The 16,371-nt window shown below is 31.7% G+C and overlaps 1 protein-coding gene across 1 annotated transcript in view; it reads right to left on the bottom strand.

Annotated features, from left to right (window-relative positions):
• Window positions 1–14,350: 14,350 nt before the first annotated feature.
• LOC148309293 (sialin) overlaps window positions 14,351–16,371 on the bottom strand; it is an 85,042-nt gene continuing 83,021 nt past the window's right edge. Inside the window, exon 12 of the mRNA XM_088260399.1 lies at window positions 14,351–15,790. Coding sequence (XP_088116525.1) covers window positions 15,602–15,790 — 189 coding nt within the window. The 3' untranslated portion in view covers window positions 14,351–15,601. The remainder of the gene's footprint in view (window positions 15,791–16,371) is intronic.

Raw genomic sequence — 16,371 nt, 5'->3', positions numbered from 1 at the left:
ACCAATATTATATGTACTAGAGCAACGTATCGTTTAATATTGAATTCCCAAAAGTTAGACATTCAAAACCCTAGATTCTTTTTTGTTGATATAAAAGAACATTTAATAAGTTTTCAATTAGATCCATCTCACCGATCACTGACGTTACATTAGGTGACATACACTGACACAAGGCGAATATGATTTTAAACTCTTCTTTTTGACATCTCAACATAGATGAAGAAGAATATGGAACAACATTTTTAATGTGTCCAAATACATGTTCACAGATCTGGGTTTACTCTACTTGGGGGTTATTTTTACTTTTTTTTGTTGACATCTCAACATAGATCACTGACAAATATGTAGAAGTTCCAAAAATTTGAGTATTATGGTAGTCCATTATGGGTAGAATGTACACGTGTATAAAGTGATATTAAACCAGCCTATGATAGGTCTTAAGCCCTGTAAATACCCAGACTTCCATATACTTTGTTACCTCACTGCTCGAGGGCTTAATGATCAATATTTGAAGCAACAACTTTATTGTTTTAAATTTTATAACATGCAATTATTTTTTTTTCAAAATCATCATTTATAACGTTTATAATCCCGGTGAATTGAGAGTTCACTGTGTATGAATCAAAGACAGCAGTAGATAAATATGAAATATGCCATAGTTTATAATTAAATAAATAATTAGCACAATTTAGAGTAAAGGTGTTCCTGATATAAATGTGATATTTGTTATATTATTTATTTATTTTTACAAAAATTAATATATATATATATATATATATATATATATATATATATATATATATATATATATATATATATATATATATATATATATATATATATATATATATATATATATATATATATATATATATATATATATATGTACTTCTGCTTTGTATCTTACGAAGATTAGCATCATAATTTTATAGTCTTATTATTTTTAATGTTTTCAAAGCGATAATTTATAAATAAATTAATTAAAAATCCACAGCAAAGTTATAAAATAGTGTATGCAGAAATTATAAAGTGTCATAGAAAGGAGACCAAAAAATTTATGAAGAGTGAAGGCATTTTTATTTTGAGGTTTTAAAAAATAAATGGTATATATTGTTGCTACCGAAAAATGTGAATATTTTGTTTTTAAATTATCTTCAATGAAATGAAGTCTCAATTATTGACCCAGTAAGGAGTACTACATATGTATATATACACCAATTTCGGTCAGTCACCACAAACATTCTACGCAATTCAGCAATAGATTTCTTGGAGTTGAAGTTCTTAAGAGGATAACTTCCCGCATATGACCATAAAATTTTCCGGACAAAATATGACGTGATAATATTTACCACAGAAAAAAAACTACTGTGCTGTATGTTGTTAATGTTAATATGCATTGATTACTGTTGACATATCGCTCACTCCTTTCAAGAACGTCATAAATCAAAAATTGTCAATTTTCAGTTGTGCGTGTTTTCGGAATGCCCAGAAAATGTACTATATCCCAGCAAAAGAGGCATATTTTTAACTTAATATTTGCCCGCTACTGGGCAGAAAGTGCTGTTTTTGCATTTTTAAGAAAAGGTATTGTTATTGTTTTTTTAAAAATACTAAATATTTTTCAAATGGAGAAAAAAAAAAAGGTTTTACCTAAAAAGATGTGTACACAGTAAAAAGTTCAGTAAGTGGCTTGATATTTATTTTTAATACATTGTATTATATTTTTAAACTTTAAAACGATCTCCTGAAAAATCAAGTATTTTGATTTATGACGTTCTTGAAAGGAGTGAGCGATATGTCAAACTTACAAAAAAAAAATTTGACATATTTTTTCAAAATGGCTACGATTGCACATAACCCTACCTATGAGCAAGTGGCAAATATATATGAAGTTTTCGTTACTAGGTCAAATGTTTACACTATTGTTGAATACGAATATCAATGTATTATTTTTACTAAGAAAAAATGACAATGTCGTATTAAATTTGCCTTACGAATTCTCATTATTGAAACGTGAAATGAAAATATATTGCACAAAATTCTATTATTCCAAGTTCATTTAAAAAATTGTTTAAACAAATTATGTATATGTTTATTGGAATCCTTTTGAAGGTGTCTAAAATAGGTGTCTGCGCAAAATAAATTGTTACTGTTTTTGTTTTTATGAAAAATAAATAAATTGTCTATATTGGAAGCTTGTCGAATGTTTACCTCTCACGAAAATTAATTAAAAATGTACTATTTTCATACTATACTAAATATAAGTGATTGGAATTGATATATAGTTTGTAACGCAATTGATACATTAAAAAAAAATCAATTAAGTATAGTGTAAAATCTTCCATCCTTCTTATGGGACTGCTTTTATGTATTATCGATATTCAAATATTTTCTCTCTCTTGTCTGTGTATTCTATTATTGAAAAACTGAGCACTGAGAAAATGCCCAAAATGACATTACGGTTTGATTCATTTGTTTTTTCTTTTTCAAATTTGTATGTTCCTTTTTTATTTCAATCTATGCTGGATTTAAGTCTATGCTCCGTATTTGTATTATCTGACTCAATTGTGAAAGAGTTTACTTACATTTAAATTTAATCTCGACTACCAGCGCTACTGACTCACACTGAAAATTATGGAATTATTTAGTTATCCAAAATATTTTGAATAAATACCGATTCCTATTTTACTTGTATAGTATATTTTAACCACTTAATGCTTTTGAACAAGCAGTGTTGGCACATGGAGCATGTGTCATATTGTGCCAACCCGACCACTGCATGCGTGTTTCCACTTATTTGTGTCACACTTTCGTAATTCATTTTATGAATCAATTCGGCAATCATTTTGTGGTAATAATTATCCGTTTTTAATATAATTTTTACTTGGTAAATACCAAAATTTCTTAGTGTTATTTACTATGTAATTTATCTTAACACATTGTTTGCGGGAAACGCTTAAAAGCATCTGTTACATACTGTTGGTAGAGAGCGAGAGACGCTTTTAAAAGCGTTCTATTTGCTTACTTTTGGTAAAGAGACGCCAAAAAACATTGTACAGATCAGAGTTGGGTTTGCGGCTACTTGTGATTAGTATGCTACCCTAAAATTAGTATACTAATTAGGGTCAATGTTGACGAAAAAACTGCCGGACAACAATGTGTTAATTAACAACCAAAATGAGCTTGCCATTTGCCATTTGATCCTTTTATTGGAACTCAACTACCAAATTTTATATATTTATATATTTTTTTTATATAGTATAACCACACTAAGGGCTTTTGTGCACTACGCGGAATTTTACCATCCGGCAGTCCCGTTTTAAAAAATGAAAGCGACTACGGCAGTTTTGCATGATCGAATTTACGCGCAATGTGTTCACGCACGATCAAGAGCACCGATCTGAAGACAGATGGACAAAAGCACAAGCCAATCATCATTTTAAAACGCTAACTGACGTGCCGGACGGTAAAATTCCGTGTCATTCCGTTTAGTGCACAATTGCCCTAAGGATGGGTGTTTTTTACGCCTGTGGAGTGCTGGCGACAGGATTCGAAAATTATGTACATATAGTTTATACCTTTACAAAGTGATAATATTCATTAAAAAAGACATATAATAATTCCTTCTTTTCTGACTTTAAAATGCGCAGAAGGTAAAAATACCCTTCCCGTCCTTGGTGTGTCAGGTTTAGGTTTTTTTTTTTCTTTTTTTTCTTCTCTTTTCTTTTTTTGACTCTCAACTCTTAAAAACTCTTTAAAATTAAAAAAGTCAAATAATCTGGTATTTTAAATTTTATTTTTGTGGAAAAAAAGATCATGAAGTGGTTAAATCAGTCACCTATCTATCCTACCTACTCATATATCGCTCACTCCTTTCAAGAACGTCATAAATCAAAATTCGTCAATATTCAGTTGGCCATGTTTTCGGAATGTCCAGAAAATTTACTATATCCCAGCAGAAGTGGCATATTTTTAACTTAATATTTACCCGCCACAGGGCAGAAAGTGTTGTTTTTGCATTTTGAAGAAAAGTTATTGTTTAATTATTTTTTTAAATAAACTAAATATTTTTCAAATGGAGAAAAAACCTTCAGGTTGTACTTTAAAAGATCTGTTGCACAGTAAAAAGTTTAGTAAGTGGCTTGATATTTATTTTTAATACATTGTATTATATTTTTTAACTTTTAAAACGTTCTCCTGAAAAATCGAGTTTTTTGATTTATGACGTTCTTGAAAGGAGTGAGCGATATATTTCATTCTTCGGAATAATTAAACTGTATTCTTACTAGTACGCTGGTAGTCTTATATTTATTCAGTTATTCTATGTATGAATGAAAATGACAACGAATGTAGTATCAATCAATGTTATTATTTTTTATTAATTTTATATATTTTATTAATTTTCAATTAAATCATGTTTAAACCCAATCACCGCATCTCAAACTAATAAGGCATCCACACTGCGCGACACTTTAAATAATTTTAAAAAATTATTTACTACTTTCAAAACTTGCACAGTTAGTATGAGTATGGGTGAGCAGTGCCCTGGGCATTGATGCTATTCTCCTTATACTCTCCTATAGAAAAATACTGTTTCTCTTTCATTTACTTTCCCATATAGAAATAATCTCTTTCACTAACGTTGTCGTATTCCAGTACTTTATATCCATGAATCTGGAACGCAGGACTAATCACCCTGCAACTATTTATAATCCCGATTAAATCAATTTGATGCAGTGCCCTATACACCACATTGCTGAGCTGAACTTGAAGTATAATATATTATTTTACATTCATTGATTTTTCTATTAAACAAGTCACAAACCATTTTGATAGTACATTATTATAAAATGATACAGGTGAACAAAATTTTCACTGTGTCTCTCTCATCCTGTCAAATATGACTGTAAGTGCGATAGAGATGCAGATATATTTTATCTGCTTGCATCGCCTAGATTACCACTAATCAATAACTTCAGTCATTTGACTGTACTAACTGTGATTATAAAATTAAACACAGATGTCACTAGTATGAAGAATAAGCTAAAAATTATTACAATCTCAGTACTCTGTCTGAGAAATTGTGGTTTGAATCTTTGGTGCCGAGCGCCCACATACAGCAGTTACCGCGCACTGTTGTCGCCTTAAGTACTCACAAATGTGTGTGGTGATTGGGCTAGTATATTCATTATGGTTTCAATGGCGTCCACCAGTGCCTTCTAGATGCAAAATACAATGCCATGCGTTGAAACAACTTTGACAACATCTTGAGAGTAATTCATAACAATGATATCTTATTGTGGAAACATTCTATCAGTAAAATGTATTAATGCAGTATGATTCAACTAACTTAGTTCAAGTTAATGTAATACACAAATATAGTATTATTTATTGATTTGGCTGTGTGGAAAATCATGATTTCAATATAAAAATAGAACACTTTTATAGGAAGACCATTTTTTGAGTTTATTACTGTAAACACGACTAGTTTTGAGAACTACAGACGTTCTCAAAACTAGGCGTACTAGCTTAACCGCCCTACACATACGAACGTACGTGATACGCGCGGTTTTTCTTCACCATTCCGCGCTAACCCGTATGGCCAACGCGCACGCGAAAAGATATCTGTTCCATTAATATTTAATGCGTACCGAATACACAATTTTATGTCAGGTTTCTTACCTGACAATATTTTGTGACAACAAATGTTGTGATTTTTTTGCTTATTTATCAAAAATTAGCCCTGAAAATAACCCGAAGGTAGGGTGGTTAAATAAAAGATTGCAACCAAAAAAAAACAATGCGAATGAGTTATAAAAGACACGTTATAACTGACATCTATTGTACAGTTTGTATTTTCACCTGTTGGTGTGAACATCTGTAGTTCTCGTAACTAGTCATGTTTACATTAATAAACTCATAAAATGGTATTGTACAAGTGTTATTTTTATACTCAAATATTGTACAAATAGTTATAGTAAATAATTTCATTTAAGTCAATAATCAAATCAATTAATTACATATAAAGTTTCCAAAACAATTTGTTAAATCGTTGTGATCTGATAGTGATCTACTTTACGGCTTGTATTTTAAATAGAAGGTCACTGTTCTGGCTGAACCTCATATCTGCAAATGTGATTTTTAGCTGAGCAAATCTTTTTGCCTGCCTTCGTTTTAGAGAAGTGCTTAGCGCATTTGTTAATATCACCCCTGAACGCAAGATGTGATCATCTCACCTTCAAGATAACACTGTTTTGAGATGGGGTGCAGTGTCTATAAATGATTATTTGCGGATAAGAGGTTCAGTGATGTCATATTTTTAGCTAAATCTTATATTTATAGTATATTAATGAAAAGCTTGTACATTGTATTTGAATTCAAATCCATGACTAGTTAGATATGTATACAAGGACATTGATGCCTCGCATAACATATTTTATTGGTTTCAGAAGCAAGTTGGTTATGTGAATGTGTTTTCCCATAGCAATACATATATAAAAATAAAAAATTCGTAAAATATGGTATCTGTTAACTCTAGACCACGGGACTTGTTTCGATGTACCTTAATTACGGGACTATCGTAAAATTTACGAAGATAACAAAAACTCCCATTTTACCAAAAACATTTACCTAAACATTTAAAAATAGGTGCAACATGTTTCGTTGAGAACTTTATAAAACACACGACCATAAAATATGAATGAAAATTTAAGATATATGCTAGTTGTCACTACATTTTTTACATGTATTGTCTCGGTACTCCCCGCCTGTTGGATGTCTGTCGTAAATTTCACAAATCTCTTGTAATCTGGGGTTAAATATGACACTGTAACAGGAAATCCTTCCTCCTTGTTTCTGTCCGCCTCCGTAGTGTAATGGTCAGCACGCTCGGCTACCGTTCTGGAGGTCCCGGGTTCGATTCCCAAGGGGGGCAAAAATAAATATAAGTGATTTTTTCACTGTAATATTTATTCAATATTACCATGGACTGGTACCTGAAGCGGAGGGCTGATCACCTTTCCTTCATCTGTAAAACGATCATGATAACACTGCGTTTATAAGACACAGTGCCCTATGCACCATTGGGGTGCGGATAAGGGTTTTATTATTATTATTTATTGTTTCAGAAGACATAATAGATTCACAAATACATCTATTAAAATAAACACATGCGTCAGATAAGTGCAGAGAATAACGACTGCCACGCATTGATGTGTGTTCGTACAAGTTCATTGGCTGTGTGCAACCTTAGAACATTCTAGCAGCAAGATAAAATATATAACAGTCTGTTTTTTGAAGCGAGGTTCGTTGCATGAGTTGTGTGATGGACGGGAAAAAAGTATGTTATGCCAGGTAAGCACTGTACCCAATAAAATTACGATATATTTCATTGAAATTTTCAAGTGTGTTAGTAAAGATATATATATTTGTATTTGATTAAGTCACGAGATATATGATGTTATAATTTTACGATACTATTAGCCCAACACGTTAGCACGCTAGACTAGTATGCGTAAGTCAATAATGCTTGAAAAGCTGAACTTCTCAATTGCCTTTTTAAAATAAGAGACTTAGCGAGTGCAAGATTTATTCCAAATGTATAAATGATAAGTAGAAATCCTCATTCCTCTCAAATTACTCCATATTATTTATCATTCCTTGCTCTCCGAAGAGTTGGAGACATATTAGATGTATCAACTGAGGCGAAATATCTTTTTATGCAAAGAAAGTCTGGGCATTCACCGGGCTTGTGATCTTAACAGTCACAACATCCACCAATCCGCCATTATTAAACATCCGTATTGCCTTATTCCTTCTTACCTCAGTCGATAACCCCCATCTGTCGGGAAATTTGCAAAGTAAATAGCTTTTCCCTCCTTACCTTAGGTTTTTTTTCTTATTATTCCAAATATATTTGAATTTATTTCGTTCTATGAGGTACCTGAAATATTATTTCTAATTTTATCAGTTGTTCATAATTATACTTAACACTAAAATAGTTTTTTAAAATAGTTTTTGTCCGCCTCCGTAGTGTAACGGTCAGCATGCTCGCCTACCGTTCTGGAGGTCCCGGGTTTGATTTCCAGGGGGGTTTAATAAATATAAGTGATTTTTTCACTCTAATATTTATTCAATATTACACTGGACTGGTACCTGAAGTGGAGGGCTGATCACCTTTCCTTCATTTGTAATCCATCGAGATAACACTGCGTTTATATGTAGCAGTGCCCTATGCACCATTGGGGTGCGGTAAGGGTTTTATTTTATTTATTTAAAATAGTTGTATTTACTAAATAAAACTCAATTAAAAAGTAAATTTATGTATTAATTTTAAATCAAACACAGATTTTTTGAGTCTACTAAGTTGTATTTTATTAACAAAAAACACATAAAAAATTATATTGTGACAATTGTTTTCGCCTTGTTAGGGCATTATCAAACGAATGACATAAATTAAAATGGAGTTCTACAAATTAAACGCCAAGTCAATAAATAAAAAGTAAATTATACCCCTGTAATCTTTTTGGCAGCCAATGCCAGGTCATTAGCTTCGTGAATGCTCAGACTTCATTTTTCCTTATAAAAAGTTGGAGATGTTTTTACAGGTAGATTTAAGGGCGGACCACAAAGCGATAAGATTCTGAAGTATTTACGTAATTAAATGCATTAAATGCGTTTGGACAGATAAATATATATGAAGCTTGAATGTTATTTATATGTATGTTGATATTTATGCATGTTCCAATATTATATCTATAATAATTATTGTGCTTTTGACAATTTCTACATGTTAATTTATTATTATTATGAAATCCATTCCGCAAGCTTGAGTTTTCCTTTAAAGCAATGTCGGATCTGGGAAGGGGAACACATTCGGAGGGAATTGTGAAAACTTGATTTGAAACAAAAATAAAAATTCTGAAAAAAGCAAAACGCTGTTTTATTTGTCCAGTTTTGTATTCCATATAGGCACACATTTTCCTTGCACGATTTCACTTGTAATTGGACGTTTTACAAACCAAATACGACGCTTTATTACTCACATTGGACGATAGACTAATCAAATTGGACGTTTTCATAAGTCAAATTGGACGACAAAGTAATCAAATTTGACTTTTCACTAACCGAATCGGACGCTTTATTAGTCAAACTGGACGAAAGCCTAATCAAATTGGACTTTTTACTAGTCAAATTGGACGCCTTTATAAGTCAAATTGGATGAGAGTAATCAAATTGGACATCTTATTAGTCAAATTTAACGAGACTTATCAAATTGGACGTTCTACTAACCAAATTGGACGCCTTTATAAGTCAAATTTGATGAAAGTAATCAAATTGGACATCTTATTTGTCAAATTTAACGAGACTTATCAAATTGGACTTTCTACTAACCAAATTGGACGACTTTAAAGTTAAATTTTTGAGAGTAATCAAATTGGACTTTTTACTAACCAAAATGGACACCTTATTAGTCAAATTTAACGAGACATATCAAATTGAACTTTTTACTAACCAAATTGGACGCATTTATAAGTCAAATTGGACGATAGACTAATCAAATTGGACTTTTTACTAACCAAATTAGACGCCTATATAAGTCAAATTGGACTTTTACATACCAAATTGGAGGCCTTATTAGTCAAAATGGACGAAAGACTAATCAAATTGGACGATTTACAAACCAAATAAAACGCCTCATTAATCAAATAAGACGAAAGTTTATTTAAAGTTAAAAAATTAAAGTGATCACTTAATCAGCCTATTACAGGTCATAAGCTCTGTGAATACCCAGACTTCCATATTTTCTCTTCAACTATGTTGATATGCCTAAAAAAATCCCTTTTACTACTTCCCACCTACCCTGATAAGAACCTACCCTGGTAAGAACCTACCCTGATCAACTGGTTCTCTGCCTAACCCTTCTGAGAAAAATTTGTCATAAAGCAGATACATTAATTATATTTACATAAATATAATTAATGTATCTGCTATATGTCCGCCTCCGTAGTGTAATGGTCAGCACGCTCGGCTACCGTTCTGGAGGTCCCGGGTTCGATTCCCAAGGGGGGTAAAATAAATATAAGTGATTTTTTCACTGTCATATTTATTCAATATTACCCTGGACTGGTACCTGAAGCGGATTGCTGATCACCTTTCCTTCATGTGTAAACCATCAAGATAACACTGCGTTTATATGACGCAGTGCCCTATGCACCATTGGGGTGCGGATAATGGTTTTTATTATTAAATAAATACAGTAAAAGATGAAAATGTTTTATTTTTATTTATTTATAGAGATACATGACACATAGTATAATATCCACACTAAGGAAACACTTAAGTCATTTTTATTAATATAAAAAATTCACATAGATGATCAACATCGAAGTACTAAAATAGTTTTGTATTAAAATAACATGCATTACTAATATAATAATCGTATAAGAAATAGAACTATAGTATTTTTAATTTTTTCCAGTATAAAAAGGTCTGTAAATATGAAACCGGAATTTGCTCGTAGATGGCTCTAGTTGCCGATACAGAGACTGCCATTGTCCCCATTTGTCAAAAATACATTGTACAACAACAGTGGAACCCCGGAAATCCGAACTAATTGGAGCTGTGGCCTGTATGGGTTTGGAAAAGTTTGGATTAACCAAGAAATTTGTAATACAGTACATACATATTACACTACAGTAGATACATTGTATGTGCTGTCCTATGCCGCCTTATATTCAACATACGCTCCGCGTACAAATCTATGTAAAATAAATATAATTTTACAGTACTTGAGTAGCAATACAGCTACAGTACTGTATACGTTACCAACTTTTCAATAATTTTAAATGAAAATAAGGTTTTATATATTTTAATTTTATGTAATAATAAATGTGTCCTTCAGTCCTTGCGCGTTTTAAAATTGTTTTTCTACAAAAAAAATTAAATCTTGTTCAGATTTCTAGGGTTCCACTGCATACGCTTGTACAAGTACGCTTTGACAAGCATTCAATGCAATTAAAAGACAATCAATGCTGTCTGCAAATAATAGATTTCAGGCACAAAAACAAATATGTTCTAAGCCATATAGAGTTGCGACACTTTCCTTATCATTCATTGTTCACTTTGTGTGATACCACTCAACTTTTTTAAGTGGTATTACACAAATTGAATGGTGAATGATAAGGAGAGTGTTATATTATCGTACCACAAGTTATCAATGCTTTCAGTATAATACAATGTATCCCTTCAAATATATTCCTCTCGGAACAAGGGACTATTCACCCTGCCTTCATGTAATTCACGATCAGGTTAACACACCATCCGTCTGATGCAGTATCCTATGCTCCATCTGGGTGCAGATAGAGCATAGGATACTAAAGGATACATAAGTTTCAAAAAGTACCTACTTGTAGTGGCTCTGCAGATTCGACATTATTTGTTGGATGTGTCATTGGTAAAATATAAGACATTTCATATTAGAGTCATATCATATAGCTTGCATGTATTAAACACCTTATAAATTAAATAATAATAAAAATACTGTCGTGTCGGTACATCCACGCCTACTGCTTTGATAAAAGACATGTGTAAAAATTTGAAAACCCTGTGTGCCTATAGAATTACGTTTAAAAATATTGGTTATTTACGCAGTAAAAATGTCTAAATGATATCTACATTGGGTATTTGGATGTACTTATAAATTATACTTTATTATAAATATTGCTACTTAAACATAATGAGATTTAAAAATCTATAAAATATCCTAGCACTATATCTGGCAATTACTCTTGTCATCGTCAGATATCAATAGAAAAATAATGTACTTAATGGTTAATAAATTTTTTTTGCTGACACTGTCAATATTTTTAAAAAAACATGAAAAACTTAGGTTTTCTATCAAATTGTAAGCTGCCTCACACGTCTGTCATATGTTGTAATTGATTTAACTTAAGAGAACAGTATTTATAAAACATTTCAAATTAGCAGTCTCATATTTCATAAATAAGCTGATACATCCAAATTAATTTGTATTCTCTCAAGTCACTAAAATTATTGATAAAATCGAAAATTCTATATAAAAAAGGGAAAAATTTTTACATATGCTTATATTGTTTTCTTCATTTTTATACTGTTATTGTATAATTTTATTGCAAATTTCAAGTAAAAATATTTGTTGAATTTTAGATTAAACATTTTTTTCAACAATATTTTTTTGAAAAAATCTCACAGCGACCGGAATGGCGATATTCAAACTACAGTTGTTTGAATTGATGGGTTTTTACTGTATTTATGCAATATTTACACATTCAAGCCAAATTATATCTCAGGATAATTAACCTCTAAAGTATTGCCGCAAGAGCAAATTTTTACCTCACAAGAGTATAATGTGTACATGGACAATGCACTGCCATCTGTTTGTCATTTTACAAAACTTTTTTGACATTTTTAATTTTAAAAAAAATATTTATCAACTAACATTCAAATTATGTCAAATTTGTTTTACAAAAGCTATTATTTCCCTATGACAATGGCGTGCATTCCATTTACTCACAGAAGCAGTGTCTACCTTACTTACGTTGAAAAATTATGGAAAATTGTAATAGCAAAAAAAATGTTCGTTAAACAACAAAAAACATTTTAAAATATGGATTTTTTTATATCAATTTACATCAATATTCATATCAAACTCTGAACCGCCACTCCCCTACGAATTTTACAAAAGTTACAAACAATTAAAACATGTTTTAAAACAGCTAATCTTCAGAACAAATCACAAAATAAATTTGACAAAATGAATTCATGTTATATCCATAGGTGTTGATATAAGTACGTAAACTTGAAAAACGACTATCCATGTGATCCGCCGTCAACGGTACTTCTATAAAAAACGACAATAGATGCGATCCGCAGCTTACGGGTTAACCGCCCTATTATACCTTTTTACCGTCCAGGTTATTATTAAAAAATTTCCAGGTTTTTTTTCATAATATTTCTCAACAATAATACTTATATACAATGTACCTGACAATTCATTTTAAACAATAGACTATGACCCATTTTATATCCTCTGGTTCTCAACATAAGATGTCGCCGGATAATTTTGATGTTATAATATTTCTATGAAATATTTTTACAAATATATTGTGTATTGAATGTAATGTATCAATCAACATAATCTCGACATATTCTGCAAATGAGGAAGCCAGCGACATTGACCGGGAAATACTAAACACGCCGTATGACGTGTAGGTATGTGTAGGGCGAGCAGGAACAATTTGACATATCGCTCACTCCTTTCAAGAACCTCATAAATCAAAAATCGTCAATTTTCAGTTGTACATGTTTTCAGAACGCCCAGAAAATTTACAATATCCCAGCAAAAGAGGCATGTTTTTAACTTAATATTTACCTGCTACAGGGCAGAATGTGTTGTTTTAGCATTTTGAAGAAAAGTTATTGTTTAATTATTTTTTTAAATATATTAAATATTTTTCAAATGGAGAAAAAACCTTCAGGTTTTACCTAAAAAGATCTGTTGCACAGTAAAAAGTTCAATAAGTGGCTTGATATTTATTTTTAATACATTGTATTATATTTTTAAACTTTAAAAACGTTCTCCTGAAAAATCAAGCTTTTTGATTTATGACGTTCTTGAAAGGAGTGAGCGATATCACAAATGTTTCTGTGGTTACGCGTATACTTTTTTGTACCTGAACGTACGGGATACGGCTTGTTACATTTGGGCGATAATTTAGCGGACATAAAACGTATGTTCGTATGGATGGGGCGGTTAAACCTATGAGATTAGCATTATCTTAATAAGATTTAGTCCTTGTGCTACTGCATACATAAATAATTAATCTAACTATAAATAAAAGTAAATTTTATGTATACAGGTTTTTCACTTCAACTCGAACATTTTACAAACCAAATTGGTGCCTTACTAATCAAATTTGACAAAATATTGTATTTTATGAAAAAAAAATTAAAAATATATTCATATTAGTACTTTATACAACATCAGTCAGTGGCGTGCACAGAGTTTTACATCAAAGTAGGCAGTCGGGTTGGGTAAGGAAAGGTAGTCATAGTCGGTACTGGCCGTGTTTCTATATGGAACACGAGTAATCCAGGGTAGGCACTACTTTTCTGCCTGTATAGAATGCACCCCTCTGCCATCAGTGTGAATACCTGCCCTCATCTTTTATTCTTAAGACTAGCGAGTGCGTTAGTTTTCAAGTTGGCAACCCTGCGCGGTGCGCTGTCGTAGTCTGTGCGCGCGATGTGTACTAAAGTTTTCAAGATTTTCAATACTACTTTGAATCATGAGTACTACTTTGAATATATATTTTTTTGAATTTGACTGTTTTTATAAAATAGAAAATAACAACCAATTTGTTTTGAAAAAAGGCCTATTTGATTTGTAAGGCTTCCAATTTGAAATGAAAAACCTGTATGGTGATGACACAAAGTCTAGCTTCTACGCTTGCATTACGCAGTATGTAGATAATATTAAGCATTAATTTACGACATAATTAGAGAGAACAATTCCAAAACTGCTTCTTTTACAATCACAGATATCAATCAAACCTTCCGATAATGTACGTCAACCCTTTGCCTGAATGCCTGTACCACATGTGGGCAGAAAAATGGGCCTTTGCGGATTAGCCCAGTGAAGAAATAGCTCAAACTGATTCTACAGTAGTAAAGGCGGTAGTAATATATTATAATGGAGTTATGAACTAGAAAAACACTAGATGGAAAACCTTTATGTATGAATGTGTCAGTTTAAAAAATAGTTTAAAAAATTTAGTTTAAACATTCAAATAAAAACATGAAAAGTGAAAAATGTTCTTATTTAATGCCTTGCAATAATGCGTTGTTAAATTATCCCTGTCTTTTTTCCAAATTAAATCTTCATTAGAACTTATCAGTCAAAGGGTTGAACATTACTAAGCAAATCATGGATATTCTAATTCTGATTTATCATTTGCCAGTTGGTCACACAACATCTTGGTATGATTCATTATTAATTTACTATCTACCATTTTTAATTTGAATATCACTTGGTAAAGAGCAGTCAAAACAATGAAAACATTCGGACTCACCAAAACCCAAAAAGTTTATACAAGAAAAACCAGCAGGAAAGATTATGGCTACCGTCTTTTGGGACAGAAAATATGTCCTGCTAGGCATTAAATAATAATACTTTCCATATATATAGCGAGATGCAGAAGGATTAAAAAACATGACAGTGTTGCCGGATTTTATGTAGCCCTGAGTGAACCGACGCATAGGTCTTGGAGATCTTACTTTACATACGCCCTACATATATTAATAATATCCATGATTTACTTGAAGGAAGTTGATCCAAAGTTCAAAAGAATGATGTAATTCAGTTATTTATAACATATTAAAGCCCGCACTTTTCACACAGTGAAAATAACCTGTTCACGTTATAATATGCCGCTTCCACTATTTATCAAAATTTCATAAATTATTAATAATGAGAATGAACGTAACGCCTCCGCACTTTGATGTCCCGAAGTTCTGATGGATAGTTTTGATAGTCAATAAGCAGATATCAGCAGGAATGTGTTTAGGCGGGGACCTGCTCCTTCAGCGGAACTTGCTCCTCGGCGATGGCTTCTCCCCGGACCTCCTCCACGGGATCTCCGCTGTTCCAGGACTGTAGCTTCCCGGAGCCGAGCACGAGGAAGGAAATAGTGCCGCATAAGTACGTCCCCGCCAGAATCCAGAACACTATTTGCCACTGGCCGTAAGTTTGCTGCAAAAAGAATCAATTTATAGTGTTTAAAATATAAAAAATAAAAATAAGTTCCGAGACGTACTCCCACAGAGAAAATATTCCACAAATTATGACTTATGACAATCAAACAACTGTATGCTAAAACAATCCTTACATATCGCTCATTACTTTCAACATCATATATCAAAAAACTTGATTTTTCAGGAGAACGTTTTTAAAGTTTAAAAATAGAATACAATGTATTAAAAATAAATATCAAGCCATTTATTGAACTTTTTATTGTGCAAAAGATCTTTTTAGGTAAAACCTGAAGGTTTTTTCTCAATTTAAAAAATATTAAGTATATTTATAAAAATAATTAAACAATACCTTTTCTTCAAAATGCAAATACAACACTTTCTGCCCTGTAGCGGGTAAATATTAAGTTTGAAATATACATCTTTTGCTGGGATATACTAGTAGTACATTTTCGGGGCATTCCGAAAACATGCACAACTGAAAATTGACAATTTTTGATTTATGACGTTGTTGAAAGGAGTGAGCGATATGTAGTTAAGAATTTCTCTCACATAACACAAGAAAGCACTTCCCAGCATAGC

Source organism: Brachycentrus maculatus, unplaced genomic scaffold (assembly GCF_059751285.1).
Source record: "Brachycentrus maculatus isolate JH-2025_06_01 unplaced genomic scaffold, ASM5975128v1 h1tg000134l, whole genome shotgun sequence".
Taxonomy (NCBI): Eukaryota; Metazoa; Arthropoda; class Insecta; order Trichoptera; family Brachycentridae; genus Brachycentrus; species Brachycentrus maculatus.
Note: the sequence above shows the minus strand (reverse complement) of the source record. Positions and strands in the feature narration are given on the sequence as shown.